This window comes from Notechis scutatus, chromosome 2 (assembly GCF_049901735.1).
Source record: "Notechis scutatus isolate UNSWTSFEM ecotype Mainland chromosome 2, rNotScu1.2, whole genome shotgun sequence".
NCBI classification, from domain to species: Eukaryota; Metazoa; Chordata; class Lepidosauria; order Squamata; family Elapidae; genus Notechis; species Notechis scutatus.
Window position 1 is genome coordinate 86,807,977 of NC_142010.1, and position 16,155 is coordinate 86,824,131.

The 16,155-nt window shown below is 39.4% G+C and overlaps 1 protein-coding gene across 3 annotated transcripts in view; it reads left to right on the plus strand.

Annotated features, from left to right (window-relative positions):
• Nucleotides 1-10,462: 10,462 nt before the first annotated feature.
• Nucleotides 10,463-16,155, plus strand: part of SH3RF2 (SH3 domain containing ring finger 2) — a 93,254-nt gene continuing 87,561 nt past the window's right edge. Inside the window, exons 1-2 of one of the 3 annotated variants that reach the window (XM_026687948.2) lie at nucleotides 10,463-10,595; nucleotides 11,683-12,212. In XM_026687948.2, the coding sequence (XP_026543733.1) occupies nucleotides 11,832-12,212 (381 nt within the window). In that variant the 5' untranslated portion in view covers nucleotides 10,463-10,595; nucleotides 11,683-11,831. Of the gene's footprint in view, nucleotides 10,596-10,682; nucleotides 10,761-10,985; nucleotides 11,119-11,682; nucleotides 12,213-16,155 lie in introns of those variants that run through there. The other 2 variants (XM_087955397.1, XM_026687939.2) reach the window with 2 other exon arrangements.

Sequence of the window (16,155 nt, forward strand, 5' to 3'; positions counted from 1 at the left end):
CAGGGCACTCGGGCAGCGAGCACAGGCAGAAACCGCGCACAGTCGCGGATTCCTGCCTGCCCCGAAGCACTGCAGACCTGTTTGTGTATTGTCTTTGAAAATCAATAAAATTGTTTTTTAAAAAAAGAATAGTTGAGTTTTTCCCCTCTTGTCTGTAAAAGATTGAATTTTTAATTATTTATACTGAACAAACAGCCGTTCCATAAGTATAGCAACCCACCCTCAAATTCTATGTGTCTATTTTGGGACATTTTTATATAACTTTTTTCACTCACTGGCAAATGCTCTAGTTTTCTGCCGTTTTAATGCAACACCTACACATAGATGAATAAGAATACCATGTTTCCATTTCAAGCCATAATCTTGAAGAGAATAACATTCCTCACCCTTATCTTCTTAGAAATATCCCAGGTGGTGTTGGAAATAATAATTAGGTAAAGACTCCTCCTAAAATATATTATTTCTGCCTCAACTTTCAGTCAAGAACACCTAAACTAGTTTCCAACATTTTGGGAAATTGTTCATAAAGATTAGTATGATTGAATTCTTTTCTTTTTAAGACGAATTATAAATTTGGAAGATACAGGTAAGTAACATCCTTTGTTTCCTGCCAACTTTCCATGAGAACAAAAACTGAATATGCACATGGAATACTTATTTATTGGTAGGAGAATAAGCAATTATTTTTAGATCTGTAATTTGTAATACCTTGTAACTAGTATCCTCCATAAGCTGTTATTGGAGAGTTGATAAAAAAAAGACTGATCAGGTTTTCTGACAGATAAGAGTTTGCCAATTTACTATATAACTGTATATAATTTACCAGTAGAAATGCTATATATGCTTTCTTCTTTCTGTCTCCTATTACATGATAGTCGTATTACTTTACACTGAATCCAAATACTTCTTCCCTGTGCCATATCTGAAGTCAGGTGAAAAGATCTCTATTTCTCTGATCTCCAGGATTTCAGGAACATAGTAGTGCTGCCATCTAAAATATATCCACACAATTTATTAGCGCAGTTGTTTTTTTTTTTAACAAATGGCATTATAAACCTGACTGGAAAAGTCACAAATTAAAGTCACAAAACATGGAATGCTGTAAATGTCATAAATACTTGCTCGTTGCCAAGCACCCAAATTTTGATCATTTAACCATAGGGATGCTGTGATGGGTATAGCAATAGCAAAATCGTTTACACTGATTTACCATTCAATAGTGCTTTAGAGCACTCTCTGAGGAGTGTACATTGTCAGCCTATTGCCCCCAACAATCTGGGTCCTCATTTTACTGACCTTGGAAGGATGGCAGGCTGAGTCAACCTTGAGCTAGTCAGGAATGAACTCCTGATGTATGGGCAGAGTTAGCCTGCAATATTGCATTCTAACCACTGCACCAACTCTAAGTGTGAACATTGTCATAAGTCACTTTTTCAGAGCCATTTCCCTGAAACATGTTAGGAATATTTTTAAAAACATATATTTAAATATATATATTCCAACAATTAAGTTGCTGGGTGCATAAAAATGTATGCAGAATATTTTGTGTTTCTCCAGAATTTCCATCAAAAAAACCTTATATAATACAGCTTTTGAGATGTCTCTGGCCATACACACAATATTAAAAAAAACCTCTAAACCTGAGTTTAGAGGACTAGTATTCCCCCAACCAAAAATAACTTTTTCTAAAACCCTGTCCCATGAACCCTGAATTTGATTTTGCACAGGAGCAGGGAAGCTTTTCAGAGGTCAGATCTGTATTTTCTCTGTTTCTTAAATGTTTGGGTTATATTATAAGAATGAAACAGTTATTTTATTCTCCTTTTTATGTCAGAAATCACTGTAGTAATTTTGAGGGAAAACTGCTCAGTTTCAGTACTGCAACCAAAACTGACAAGCATTTAGCCTTCACTTATCTATCCTACCTTAGCAGAACTGTGGATTGATGCTATTAAAAAGTCACAAGTGACTAGTGCCCTAGAAAATCTGGATTACTCAGATCATAGATGTGAAAAACACTCCACAACAGAATTTATTACCAACATAACCTATGCATTTCATTTTATAGGTAGCCTTCCACCACCTGGTGCTAGGTCTTTAAATATCCAGTCAATGAGGCATGTTTGTTGGAAGGGCACTCTAGAAAAGAAAGACAGAGGGAGAGACTGAAATCCACACTTTTTGAATGCACAAACTGAACCATATTTTTATCTGGATGTTGCAATCAGTTGTGTTGTCCTGTGATTCCCAAAGGCCTCTTTAAATGGGAGTGAAATATTCTCTTCCCATAGCACACCAGAATTGCAGGATAATTCAGCACTATAGAAATTTCCGACAGAAGCAAAGTGTTCCTGGCACTGAATCCAGTGACATTGGATTTCCCTGCGCATCTCTCAACATATTCAAAACTTAAGAGTTGTGATTCACTTCAATAACAACTGGGTTGCTGACTTGCCCACAATTACTGCCTACTGTAATGTATTTTGAAAATGTCCTCTCTGTACTATTATCCTTTTTTCATAATTTATCCTAGGGACATGTTGTTCAAAGTCTTGGAACACATCTGAACAGAACAAAATAAGCATTACTGTAACATTGGGAGAACATCCATTTAACACTTTTAATTAAAAATTTGTCCTCATATATTGATAATAAAAAAATTTTTTACTGGTGCTGATGCAGGTGTAACAAATTCATATAAAGTAGGAGATATTTCTTAGTTCTGTAGTCATGATTTCCTGCTTACTATCCACCTTAAAAGAAAAATTCTGAGGTGCCAATTTGACATTCTAAGAGTTTTGTCCCTACCAATCCTGTTTCACATAATATGCAGAGATAAATATAAGCCTTCTATTGAACAAATATCAAGACAGAAGAGCAACCAGTTATGACATCTTGATAAGTAGGCCATCCATCCTTCCACCCATCGCATTTATATCCTGCTTATCAGCCTGAAATACTAATATAATCCAATGTATACTAAATTATATAAATTCTAAAATATTTTAATTAGAAGCCACTCCAGTCTATATTTTCCTGAATAACCAGGGTCCATACTACACCATAATTCAGAGTTTTATATCTGCTCATGCAGATATGGATTCATCAATATACAAGCTAGATCAGATCAGGCAGTAGCTAAAGTTTCAAAGAAAGCTTCATTCAAGATTTATTTTTATTTGACAAATTTAGAGGGACTAACAATAAATAAATAGAGGACTTTCTTCCACTTGAATTCCATGTGGCTAAACTAATTAGTCTTTCTTGAGGGAAACTTTTTAAGAAATGTGCAATTTGATATTGAACTTTTCTTTACAAGGGTTAAAAAATACAGCCCTTTTCAAATCCATGAATTAAGAAATCCTCAGCTTTATAGTTCTTTGATAAAAGATAAAACTTTGCTGGTAACTGTGGTGGAAAGGTATGATGAAACCATTATAGGCCACAATGGAATATTACTACTAAAAACAATGCTTCTTAAATACCTGAAATGTGATGATCTGGATCTCCAAAACATTCAATGTAATTCTATAAAAGAAATATTCAAAACATTCAAATGCAATTCTATAAAAGAGAGGAAACAGAAGCCATTTCAAGGCATGAGGTGGTAGGTATGTAATCTGGAGTCACAGAAGGGAGGGACTCTTTCCCAGAGAGCAAAGAGATGTTGAAGTATGGAATGTTTGGTATGCAGGAAGAAGGTGAAGGTGGACCTCCCTAGCAATTCACAGTTATGATGATAGTTGCAGATAGTTGCTTTAGTCTGGCAAGATTTCTGTCTGTAGCAAACAATAATAAGAAACTACTCAAAAGTAAATCCAATTGTCATTCTTGACTCTTTGGGCCTGACAGGGTACAACTTAATGAACATTTTGACTTTATGGAAGACAATCGTGTTTCTTAACGTATGTATGGACATCAACACTCTTTTGATCTGCCATCACTTCAGATCTACACTTCATGTGGTACTCTACCACAAAGCTCCCCAACCATGGGCTACTACTGGGCCACAGCCCGTTCAGAACTGAACTGCACAGGTGGCAGTCAAGCACAGATGCACCGTTCCATTTGTGCAAATGGCATGCACTTGCGCATGCACATGAAGCTCCATTTGAAGCTCCACGGAACCACCTCCTTTGCCCCTCGCACCGCTCCTCAAAGCCAAAAAGGTTTGGGACCACTGCTGTACCATGTGGGGGAGGGAAGAGACTGAATAGTCTTACACGTTTAGGATTTTGTTCTGCCCATTAGCAGAATATGCTCTATAACAGGTTTCTCTTGAAGAAACGCACTCAGAACAAGAAATTCGACATTTTCAAAATTTGAGTTTTTTCCAGTGCTAAAAAGGTTCAAAAGACTCAAATTTAGATATCAGTCTATATGATTTACCCAAAAAATGTAATTAATTTTTCCCTGGAATGAAGAAATCAGTCTTATTACATTCAGAGTAGTGCTTGTGAATTTAATTAAGAGTTCTCAGTTTGCCATGAGGATATGACAGAAGTATACACTAAAGGGGTTATTAAAAATGTATAAACATAAAATGTCTACATTAATACAATAGTTAACAAATTTAAAAAACAATTAGAACAGTATAAATATATACAATATCTCCCTCAGTAAAATAAATACAGAAAGCCTTCTCAAAGAACTCCATTGTTAACTTGTTTCTAAAAGTAAACAATTATTGTGTGCTAATCTAGCTTTTTAGGGCAGCTGCTCAATCCTCTAGGAGCATGCTGAGAAGTTTTCTTCCTGACTTTCCAAGAGAATTAGTAAGGACATTCCATTATCTTGGAGTTGGCAAGTATATGATTAACAATCATTTTTTTATTAGACTCTGTAATAGTATGTGAGACTGATCAGGAGAGACAGGAGGAAGAGCCAGAACCTAGACCAGTGGTTCCCAAAGTGGGCAGTACCGCCCCCTGGGGGGATGGGATGCCTTAGGGGGGCACTGAGAGGCAAGGGGGCTGGCAGGGGGGGCGCTAAGAGGTGGCGGGGGGTGCTGGAAGTGAGCGGCAGGACACAATTCAGGGGTGAGAAAAATCCCGCTGCTGCCGTGTTCGAGGCAAGGACCCGCAGGATCATCCCATTGACTTGCACGCTCTGGTGTAAGGAGCTCCCCCCCTCCAAACGCAGGGTTGGGAAAGGAGAGCAAAGCCAGAGTGGCTTTGCTCTCCTTTTCAAATATCCCACCACCGTGTTCAGGGCTGCGGGGCAGTGCCCCAAACGCAGCATTGGGAAAGGAGAGCAAAGCCAGAGTGGCTTTGTTCTCCTTTTCAAACATCCTGCCACCGCCGTGTTCCACCCCATTGAGCCCCTTGCACCGGAGGCACCTGCCCAAGCACGTCCGAACGGAGCAGTGCATGAAGTCAATGGGGTGAGCCTAAGAGAGGGAAAGAGAGAGAGAGAGAGAGAGAAAGAGAGGAGAAAGAAGAGAAAGAGAAAAGGGAAAGAAAGAAAAAAGGACAAAGAAAGAGGGGGATGGAAGGAAGGGAAAGAAAGAAAAAGAAATAAAGAAGGAGGGAGGGAGGGAAGAGAAAGATAATGAGATATCTATTCTAGTCCAATCACCTGCTCCAGCAGGGTTAGAAGGGAGTGTGTGCGTGTGTGTATTCTCCTTGTAATTTACCGGTACATTTTGGTCTTGCCTTCTTCAGAATTGGCACTGTAATACATTGGGTAAAAGTAATTTTTTAGGGTGGAGATCTGGTCCAATGGATCCTGTTTAAAGCCTCAACAAAATATGAGAGCTTCCTGATAGTCTTGGCCATGTTTCGTCCACAAAACCTTTAATTAATAGGAGCCAAAGATGTTTCAATGTGCTGGCAAAGATGCTGGCAAAGATGTTTCAATATGGAAAAGGGCCTCTAAAGTAGGCCTCATTTCAATCTGATGCATCAACGCTCTCTTCTCTCTCTCTCTCTCTCTCTCTCTCTCCTCCCTCCCTCCCTCCCTCCCTCCCCTTTCTTTGTCCCTTTTTCTTTCTTTCCCTTTTCTCTTTCTTTTCTTCCTTCTCTCTTTCTCTCTTTCTCTTTCCCTCTCCAGGCTCACCCCATTGATTTGGTGCACCGCTCTACTTGGACTTGCTTGGGCAGGTCCCTCCAGTGCAGTGGGCTCAATGGGGTGGACCTGCGGGATCGACACCTAGAACACGGCAGTGGCAGCATGTTTGAAAAGTAGAGCAAAGCCAGAGGTCGGTAATTTTTGCTGCAAAGAATCACAAAAGCTTCTGGGTTGTGCACAAGAAGGGACACACATGTCAATGCAATTCAGCAACATAAATAAAGAAATACAAATAAAACAAATCAACAAGAATCGGCAAAGCATCTCTGATTAGATTTTATTCACTACTAGAATCTAATCAGAGATACTTTGCTGATTCTAGTCCAATGACCTGCTCCAGCAGGGTTGGAAGGGAGTGTGTGTGTGTGTATGTGTGTGCATGGCTGTCAAAACTCCAAAAACAGGTCAAGTAGTTCTGGGGAGGCCAGTCATAAATTAGAACATTTGCTAAGCAACTGGCCATTAAGTGAGGACCACTTGTATTTGGTTTGCCAGTTACCAAACCACACTCACCCAGTCACGTGACCAGCAAACCACGCCCACCCAGTCATGTGCCCAGCAAGCCACACCCACCCAATCACGTGACCAGCAAACCACACCCTCAAATTAGGCCATGCCCTCAGAAATTTGAATCCTGCCCCGGGGGGGGGGGCATTGAGGATGAGTTTGTAGCACCAAGAGGGTGGTGGACTGAAAAAGTTTGGGAACCACTGTCCTAGACCATCACACAAAAGGTATCCCAGTCCACAGAAGGAAAAGGGGCACAGGAAGGATTTCATATGGGATCCTCTTTAGTTTTCTAAAACATGAAAAGAAAGGAGGGAAAAATGCTTTCAGACCTGCAAGCCGTTGCCCCAGCTCAGTTTCACTGTGTGTACGCATGCGCCTCCCGCCAGCAGCTGATTTTCGGGTATCTGCCACACATGCGCAGGGGGCGGGGTGCATGTGGGAGACATGCGCACATGCGCAGGGGGTGGGGAAGGTCGCACATGCATGTACAGGGGGTTCGTGTGCATGCACAGAGGGCGAGGAGGAACATGGGAATGAGCGCATGCACAGGGGTGGGGGGAGCATGGGGGAGCACATGCATGCCCAGGAGGCAGGAGCACATGGGGCCATGCATGCATTGCATTATGGGTGCAGGCACACATGTGCGCACACACTTTCGGCACACGTCAACGAAAAAGTTAGCCATCACTGGACTAAGGGAAGCAAATTTGGATACGCTGATGATTTCGTCATAGCAATACAAGTAAAACGCATGGATGTGGCAGAGAGCCTCCTGTCCAAAGATCTTAAACTCTTGGGAAAATTCTTCACTGACTGGAGGCTCACACCTAGCACCAGCAAAACAGTAACTACGTGTTTCCACCTTAACAACAAACTAGCATATGAAGCACCAAAGATCTATTTAAACAATGTACTCCCCTGTTGATCCCGTCCACCTTGGACTAACTTTGGACCAGACTCTCTTTTTCAAGATACACCTAGAAAATACAGCTGCAAAAAACAATACTAGGAACAACATACTTCAGAAATTATGTGGAACTAAATGGGGAGCTTCAGCTGCCACCCCTCAGGTTATTAGCATTAGGGTTGGTCTACTCCAAAGCAGAATACTGTGTGCCCAGATAGCCATTAACAGCTGCCATACTACTAAGTTAGATGCCAGACTTAATATATAGTATATATTAACATACATAGTATTAGATACAGTATTACATACATATTATAGTATTATCATACTCTATGTATGATATGCCATATGCTAAATAATACTGTTAGCAATGATGGCTGGAGTTTCTTGTCTGGACTTCCTCAAAGAGCTGATAGGATCTTAATGTCTTAAAAAATATTTAGGATTAATTCTGTTGCTTTAATGAATTCCTAGCCTGCCTTTAGAGTACGTACTCTCCTAAAAAGCCTTCCATAATTTTTTTAAAAGCAACTAAAAATATCAATGTTACAATAAAGGTTGCAGATAAATTTAATCTTAATTTAAAGAGCTTGCTGCTCTTGTTATCCTATTCTATTATTTTTTCAAGCTTGTAAATTAGCAGTATTCCCAGGAGATGTCAAAAATGTCAAGATGGCTATCTGAACAGGGCAGTCAAAGGCCCATCTGCTCAGCAGGTATACAATGCATATTACGCTGTCACAGCCATCATCTTGATTTGTTTTATTTATTTTTTTAAAAACCTGCAGATATTATTGCCCATAGTCTGAGATCTTACACTTTTCAATATTAATCTAAAAAGTTAACCAAACCATAGATCAACTTTAACCATTTAAAAAGAGACTAGTTAAAACAAGCCAAACTCAACAGAAAACATTATTTTTAAACGGCATATGTAAGTTAAAGAAAACTACCTAAAATCATGATTAAGAGTTGATTTAACCACCATAGATGGACTATCTTTTGTCACACAGACAAAACAATCAACAAAAAACAAAACATCTACTAACTTGTGGTGATTCCAATTTATCACATCCATACCCAGACTTTAGATGCCACTGAGTAGATTTAGGGCACTTTCAAAGTATTTTGTTTTGGTTTTCTGTAATCCACATCTTTTTTCACTGTTGCATAGCTCTTCTTTTCATTTTTTTCAACATAAGCAACTATTAAGTGAGGCATATTACAGCAAAAGCTCCTCTGTTCTCCTGATGGGTGTGAGCAGGGACTGAACAAACAGGAAAGGAAATTGAGATAGTGATGCTTAAGGAAAATGTTGACACCATGTATGTTTCAATTTTCATCTTTGTTATCATAAAGTAGGCAACAATCATTATCCTAATGCTTTAATACAACTCTATATACAGTATGAAGGCAATATTGAAATATATATATATACACACACATGCATATACATATATACACACACACAGTGAGAGAGAGGAGGGAGGGAGGGAGAGAGAAAGAGAGGGAGAGAGAGGGAGGGAGAGAAGGGGTGGTATTAACCATTAAGCAGAGTAAGCATATGCTTAAGGCATCAAGATTTGTTCATGCTTAGGGTTAATCCTCCTTAATCCACCACTCTCTGAGTGTGTGTGTGTGTGTGTGTGTGTGTGTGCGTACACACACACACCAAATTCCAATATTGCCTTCATCTATAGGTAGTCTTTGACTTAACCCATAATGGAGCCTGCCCATCAAATGTCATGGTGGTTGTAAAACAGGTTGGTCACATGACTGACCCAATTTATGACCCTTTTGTGGCACATGTTAAATAAATGCTATAGTCATAAAGTGAACCATTGGATCACTATGGGTCCAGTTTTGCTGAAAAGTGTAGAAATGCACATTTTCAGCAAAACTCTCATGAAATGCAGTCACGTGACTTCAGGACTCTACAAACAGCTATAAACCTGGCCATGTTGCTAAGCACCTGAAGTTCAGTCATTTGACTACGTGGGGTGACCATCAGAGCTTCAAATCCAAGGTGAGTCCCTCAAAACTTCAAACAGTTGCTAAGCGACCTAGCATAAGTTGAAGACTACAGTATCTGTACCGTGCTAGTTACTAAACTTCAACAAGGATACTGTGGAGCTGAAAAAGGTGCCAAAAGCAGCAATTTAAAAAAACTGAAGGGATGTGGAGGATTACTGTTCTGTGGAGAGTGACAGCATTGAGTTGTCTTGGTCAGGATCTGAAGAGTAGAGGCTGCTTCATTGACTCCTTCAAGCTCCCAGTTTAAGAGAACACTTCTAAATATAATTCCTGCTCAGGTGAATATCAGCAGAGGAAATACGGATTTTAATCAAAGTTACCACCAAGCTGTTTTCTTTCAGCAGAGTTACACTCTGTTCTCAAATGAAGACTTTGCTTTAGATCTTGTCTCTCTCCTTTTGGACAAAGTCAATGGCAAAGAACAAAATCTTTAGAAGAAAATTGCTGGATTTGAAACAAAAGCACTCCCTTCCCCAGCAGATGCCTCTTGAGATTGAAGTTTCATTTCATTTCTCTAAATATGCAACCCCACGTATGTCTACTCCATAGTAATCTCACTAAGTTGAGTGAGGTTTACTTCTAGGTAAGTGTGTGTTTGGGGCTAATTTTTATTTGCATCACAAAATGCATTCTTCGTTCTCTGTGGCACCTCTTTGCTTTTACAGACAGGTTTGTTGTGGGGTGTTTTTTTTTTAATCCCCATTTTACACTTCCCCCTCTGCTTCTAAAACAAGATCAGCTCCAAAAGAAAAAAAACAAACTAAGCCAAATTATTGATCCAATGTACTGTAATCAAGGCCAAAATAATTCAAATGCGTATGTGTGGTTTCAAGCAAACAGCTCCCTCCTGGCAACTAATCAGACTGTACTCTTTTCGCTGATCTAAAATCTGTGTAGGAGTAGCAGCCTGGCAACATATGAGTTAACAAGGCAGCACGTGTTAAGTTTAGCTGAGCAATGCACCTAGTTAAAGTTTTCAACGCAGCTGCAATTCAGAGTGAGAGAAAGAGAAAAGCAAGCTCTGGAGCTGGTATTTCATGAGCCGGACTCATTTTAAAGGGGTCATGAATGCAAGGTCAGTGGCACACACTAAAATTAGGAGCCTATTCTAATTTATCTTTTTCTTCCTCCCCTCCCCCCTTCCCCCCGCTACAGCTTCTTCCTTCAGCACTCAGCCAGAAAGCTCAGCCCCAGAAGCTTATAACTCTTCCTCGGCAGTCTGAGTCACAAAGAGAGCAAGGTTGGATTGTTCAAATTTAGGAAAGGAAAGGAAGTGTCTCAGGAATTGCGACACTTGAAACATTTGTTCTGGCTCGATATACAAGATTCAGTCTTCGTTAGCAGACTGTGTTTTAATGTGGGATGGCACAGAGCTCATTTTTGCAGGCCAGGACTTGAAATTAGGATTAAATATTGGTTCTGCTTTGGCTTGGTATACCATTGGGAAAGGTGCTGAACAGGTTGGGTAACTTTTCTGCTTTGGGCGGAATAATAATACTCCCCCTTTTCAGGGCTGGTATTGGATTGTCAACTATTAAAGATAAAGCAAGCTGCATTGCCAGTCTCTTGAAATCAAGCACAGGTTGTTTTATTTCCAGGTATGCCAAAATCGTGTCTTTTATCAAGGTGATTTTCCTAGGAGAAATTGGGGAACTGCAGAAACGTGTTTTAAGATAAAGTGGGTATTTTCAAAAGAAGGGAAGGGGGGAGAGAATGTGTTCAGCCCTGTGCCTCAGCAGAATTCCTTCTGTTTGTACTGAATGTGGTGTGATTGTTTGGTCACTTTCACAACATAATTATTTTTTATATAGCATTATGTGAAGATGGATGGATCACCCTACAATACATCCAAGCAGCATGTTGTCATAATGTGATGAACTCAATTGGGATGGAAGGAACAAGGTCTCTTTTATTCAATGGCTACCTGCAACAACAAATGAATCTTGGGTCTTTCTTGATCTCAGTTGGCCATTGGATATAATTATGTTTATCTAATACTTATGCCAACATGAATAATGTCACACCTACATTAGGAGCAGGGGAGAGAATATTCCATACAAACTGCCTAATTGAAGGGTTCCTTGAAATGTTGGTGGCATGCATTTCATATTACTGAAATATTTATGCTTTATAATTTATCTTTTCTATTATTTTCCTTATAGAATACTGTAGTTTTTAGAGTTTAAAATTACCAGTATGCTGCATGGGACATTCCTGAACAAACCAATTCCTTCCAACCAAATAGCAAGCATGTGGACATTTCTAGATCTACTTGAAGCTGGAGTTTTTCACTGAATAGAACATCAACATCATGGACAATTTATCTTTACTCGACATGCTAGAGTGTCCAGTGTGCCTGGAAAAGCTGGATGTCTCAGCCAAGGTGCTTCCGTGCCAGCACACCTTCTGTAAGTCTTGTCTCCAGAGGATTTTGAAATCACACAAGGAGCTGAGATGCCCTGAATGTCGAACCCTTGTACTCAGCAATATTGAAGAACTGCCTTCCAACCTTTTTTTGATACGTTTATTGGATGGAATCCGGTTTGGAACAAACATGATGAAGTATGGCTCACTCCATCGATCCTCAGCCTTTTCCTCCCCTGCCTCCATCAGGAAAATGGGGGGAGGGCCAAAAAACCTAGAGCTTGATCAATATCGGATGACTTCCAGTCCCAGGATTCCTTTGGAAGAGGTAAGCAAGGTCATTTCTTTCATCGCTACCTGTATTAGGGAGATTTTTTTCCGCTGCTTTTCATTTTTAAGGAGTTAGATGAATTCAGGTAATTATAAAGTGGTTTGACTTCTCTCTGAGGTCCCTACCCATCTTAACTGGATTTGTACGACAACTCTTACTTTCCTTTTAAATGTATTCCATCTGGAACTATTTCTAGCCAAGAGTTTGAGTCTTGAATTCTCAGAGGCTTGCCATCTCCAGCTGAGCCCGAAATTGAACTGAGACTTTTCAGGGTAATGTTATAGTACAGCTCTTTCCAGCTTTAGATTCAATCAAGAAATGGAGAATTTATATATATATGAAAAAGCAGAACTATTTTCACACCTGTCAAGGACTGAGGAAGATTAGCCTTTCACACAACCTTTTTTTAAAAAAAAATATTTTGTCTTGTGCTGTTACAAAAGTAGCTTTTAAAAAAAATAAAACATTGTTTTTGATCTTTTGAAAATGTGACAGGACCAGAATATGGATAAAAAAAACTATGTCAGTTGTGTCCTAAATTCATTACTTTTCCAGTTATTCCAGTCCTCCTTAAATTGAAGGGTGTATATATGTGAACACATGCACACAGAACTCACTGAAAAGTTCACACAGACTCACACAAAATGATTGACTTGACATACACATGTGAGGGTACCAACTATATGGATCTGGGTGGTAGGCAGAGACAGCTTTCAGTTCATGTAACTAAGAACTTTTTTTTCTCTTAATTATAACTGTATACTTTAAAACAATTTTTCAAGAGTATGAATTTGTAGGCAGGTCCCTGCAATTCATTCGTTGTTAGGTGAGTGCTTTTCTATTTAGTATTGAAACCTGGAAGATAATTAATCACCCTCTGACAATGGCCATTTAAAACTACAAAAATGTATTTAAAAGAACCACGTTTGAAGCAATTCTCAAAACAAATTTATTAAGAAAGGAGGCAGACTACTCCAGTTGTATTTTTTCATCCTCTGTGTGGACTGCCTGGGATTCCCATAACATGTGGAGGTTGGTATGTAGGAGAAGGCAAGATTAGGATGTTAATAACAAGAGCAGGAGGTAAATAACAAGAGCAAATGATAGTGGGTGAAGTCAACAGGATGCCTTCACCCAGACTTGCCCAGCTTGAAGTTATCTGTAACCTAGATGCTTTCCTAATTATACATGTGGATCTTTATTCTCCTTATCTCATTCACGTTGCAAATAAATCTGCATAAACTGTTGTGGCATTCTTATTCCCAAAAAGTACCTTTGATAACCTGATACTCCCATACAATTGTGCTTGAATAAACACAAATGATTTAAGTGACTTTTTAATACAAATCAACAAAGCTAATTTACATTGAACTAAGGTATAGGCCAGATCCCTCCCAAAGCCCTGAAGTGGGTCAGATGATGGAACAGTTCTATGAAAGATTTGCCTCCTCTAAAACTATCTCCGCCCCAGATGTCACATAGTTTTTAGAATAGCAGGTTGAAGAACGTAGAAATGCTTTGAAGTGATTCCTCCCTGATGCATGTACTTGAAAGCGTTCCCAGCTTGAGGTGCCTTCAGAGGCCACATTGCTGAAATCTGGCTTTTCCTGCCCATCGCTACAGCTAAATAACAGGCAAAATCCAGGGGAAGCACTATTTCAAGGCGTAATCATTGCCTTTAAGGAAACTGCTGCTTCTCAGCGAAAAGATGGGAGGTAGAGTTTTACTGAAGTGACAAATGCTTCCCACAGCCCAGATGGATTGGATGCCAGAGATTCCACAGATCTGTAATCCATCCTGCTTTTCTTTAATATTGTTAGCAGCCTAACAGTGATAGTGTCTTAAGAGACAGAAAATATAGTTTTCTTCTTCAACTCAGTTTTGAGGTCAATCATTTTTTAATTTGAGAGGACTTGGGATTTCTAAAATTATATTATCCTGGCAGTAGCATCTAGCCTAGAAAGGAAAAGAATATGTCAGGTTAAAACAGAGATGGACAACATTTTGTAGCCACAACAACAATAAATTTCCAAGGACTAGAGGGGTGATAGCATCATGACATAACTGGATTGAATGGAGCCAATGTTTTAGGAAGATCCTGCCAATCTAACAATCTGAAAGCATGCAAATGCTGTAGGTAAATAGTAGCACTTCAATGGGAAGGTAACAGTATAAACCTCAATGTATAGTCAGGCCAGTCACATGACCATGGAAGCATCTTCTGATAACTTTGGCTCCCACAGCTAGGAAATGGAGATGAACACTGACCCCTAGAGTTGGATACAACTGGACAGGGAAAACCTTTTTACCTTTTCTTTTTTGGTATAAATGAAGTGGATGCCTTAAAGCTTTGCACACTTTTGTCGTCTTCTCTGGAAGACAAAAATTAGAGAATGAAGGACAAAGGTAGCATCTTAAATTTCTGCAAGGCTCAACAGACCACCCTTACATTATCAAAATCAAATCACCCTATTGTCCCATTGACTGAAAATATCAATCCTGCCCACTGGGCCTGCTCTTGGTATTGTGTTCAGACTGTAGGTGGCTCACCCTAACTAAAATGAGTGATCATGGATTAATGTTGAATCCCTAGAGAGCAAAGTAGACTCAATAATCTAAATGGGAAAGATTGCATAAGACTGCTCATTTGAAAGTCTATCTTCTTACTCTATTGTGTTAAGACAGAAATTTTATGCATGCTTACTCAGCAGTGAATCCCACTGTGTTCAGTGGAAAATACTCCTGGGAGGAAGAGATTGCCTTGAAGACCTATTATATGGTTTTGTTTGTTTAGTCTGTTTTTAGTATCTGTACAGAATTTATTCATAGTGTGCAATTATAACTACATAAAATAATGCATTGTCAGCTACCAAAATTAATGACTTTTTAAACTGAAAGAGGGGACTAGGAAGCAGGATTATAAAGTCCAACGTCTGTTTCTTCCCTACTACTTTTGAGGGAAATGCCACCTCTTCCTTTGATGTCAACATACCTTGCTTAGTTTTGTTAGGTGAAGATAAACCATTTGCTGTTCTGCATTAGGCAGTGATGTGTCCTAACTGAATTAAATCTATTAAAAGGCTCACAATACAGCAGAATCTAAGCAATGTGCTAACTGCCTCCAAGAGTAGCTCACCTATGGAAAAACACGCAATATAACCTGCAATGGAAAAACAGCCTTTTACTAGTTCCAGCCAATCAAGGACAACGTAAATGCCAGAAATTATAGATGGTCATCCAATACATCAAAGACCACCCAGTTGAAGAATACAATAGAAGTATATTCCATTTCAGTTATTCTGTCACTGTAGCCAAGAAGAGTATGAAAAGCTTTGGAGGGATGACTTAAAACAAAAGCAGCCTCATTGATTCATGGTTCTCAAGGCTTTGATTAGTAATTCTAGAAGCCAGAAGGTAACTAGAAGTCAATGAAGAAATCTTAGAATTTCCCCTAGCTAGAAAAGTCATAAAACAATGCAATCTACTTCACTGTAGCAAATTGCATCAGCAAATGAAATGCAGTGCCTCACTAAGGCAAAGCATGGCTGCCCTTATAACTTAGTTGCTAAGATGCTCATGGCTTTATTGTTCCTGATATCTGGCATTCTACCAATCTAGTCAACTATCTCATGAATGCCATGCTTACCCAAGAACTTAATTCATGTATATTTCTGCACTCCAGGTGACCAAACTCAGATCAGGAAAAAAAAGGAAAATTGTCCTGAGCATAAAATGTGCCCCGCTTAGACTACCTCATCTGAAGGGCACAACCTCACTTCCTTCCCACAGGTTCAACTCTTTCATCCCTAAAGATTACTTTAACTGTTCTCTGTCCGTGAGTTTGCATTGCAAACAGATGTGTTTGTAAACATTTACAGCTAGCCACTTCCCAATATTTTTATTTTGCCACTTGCTATGAGACCAAGGGACTGTAGAACAA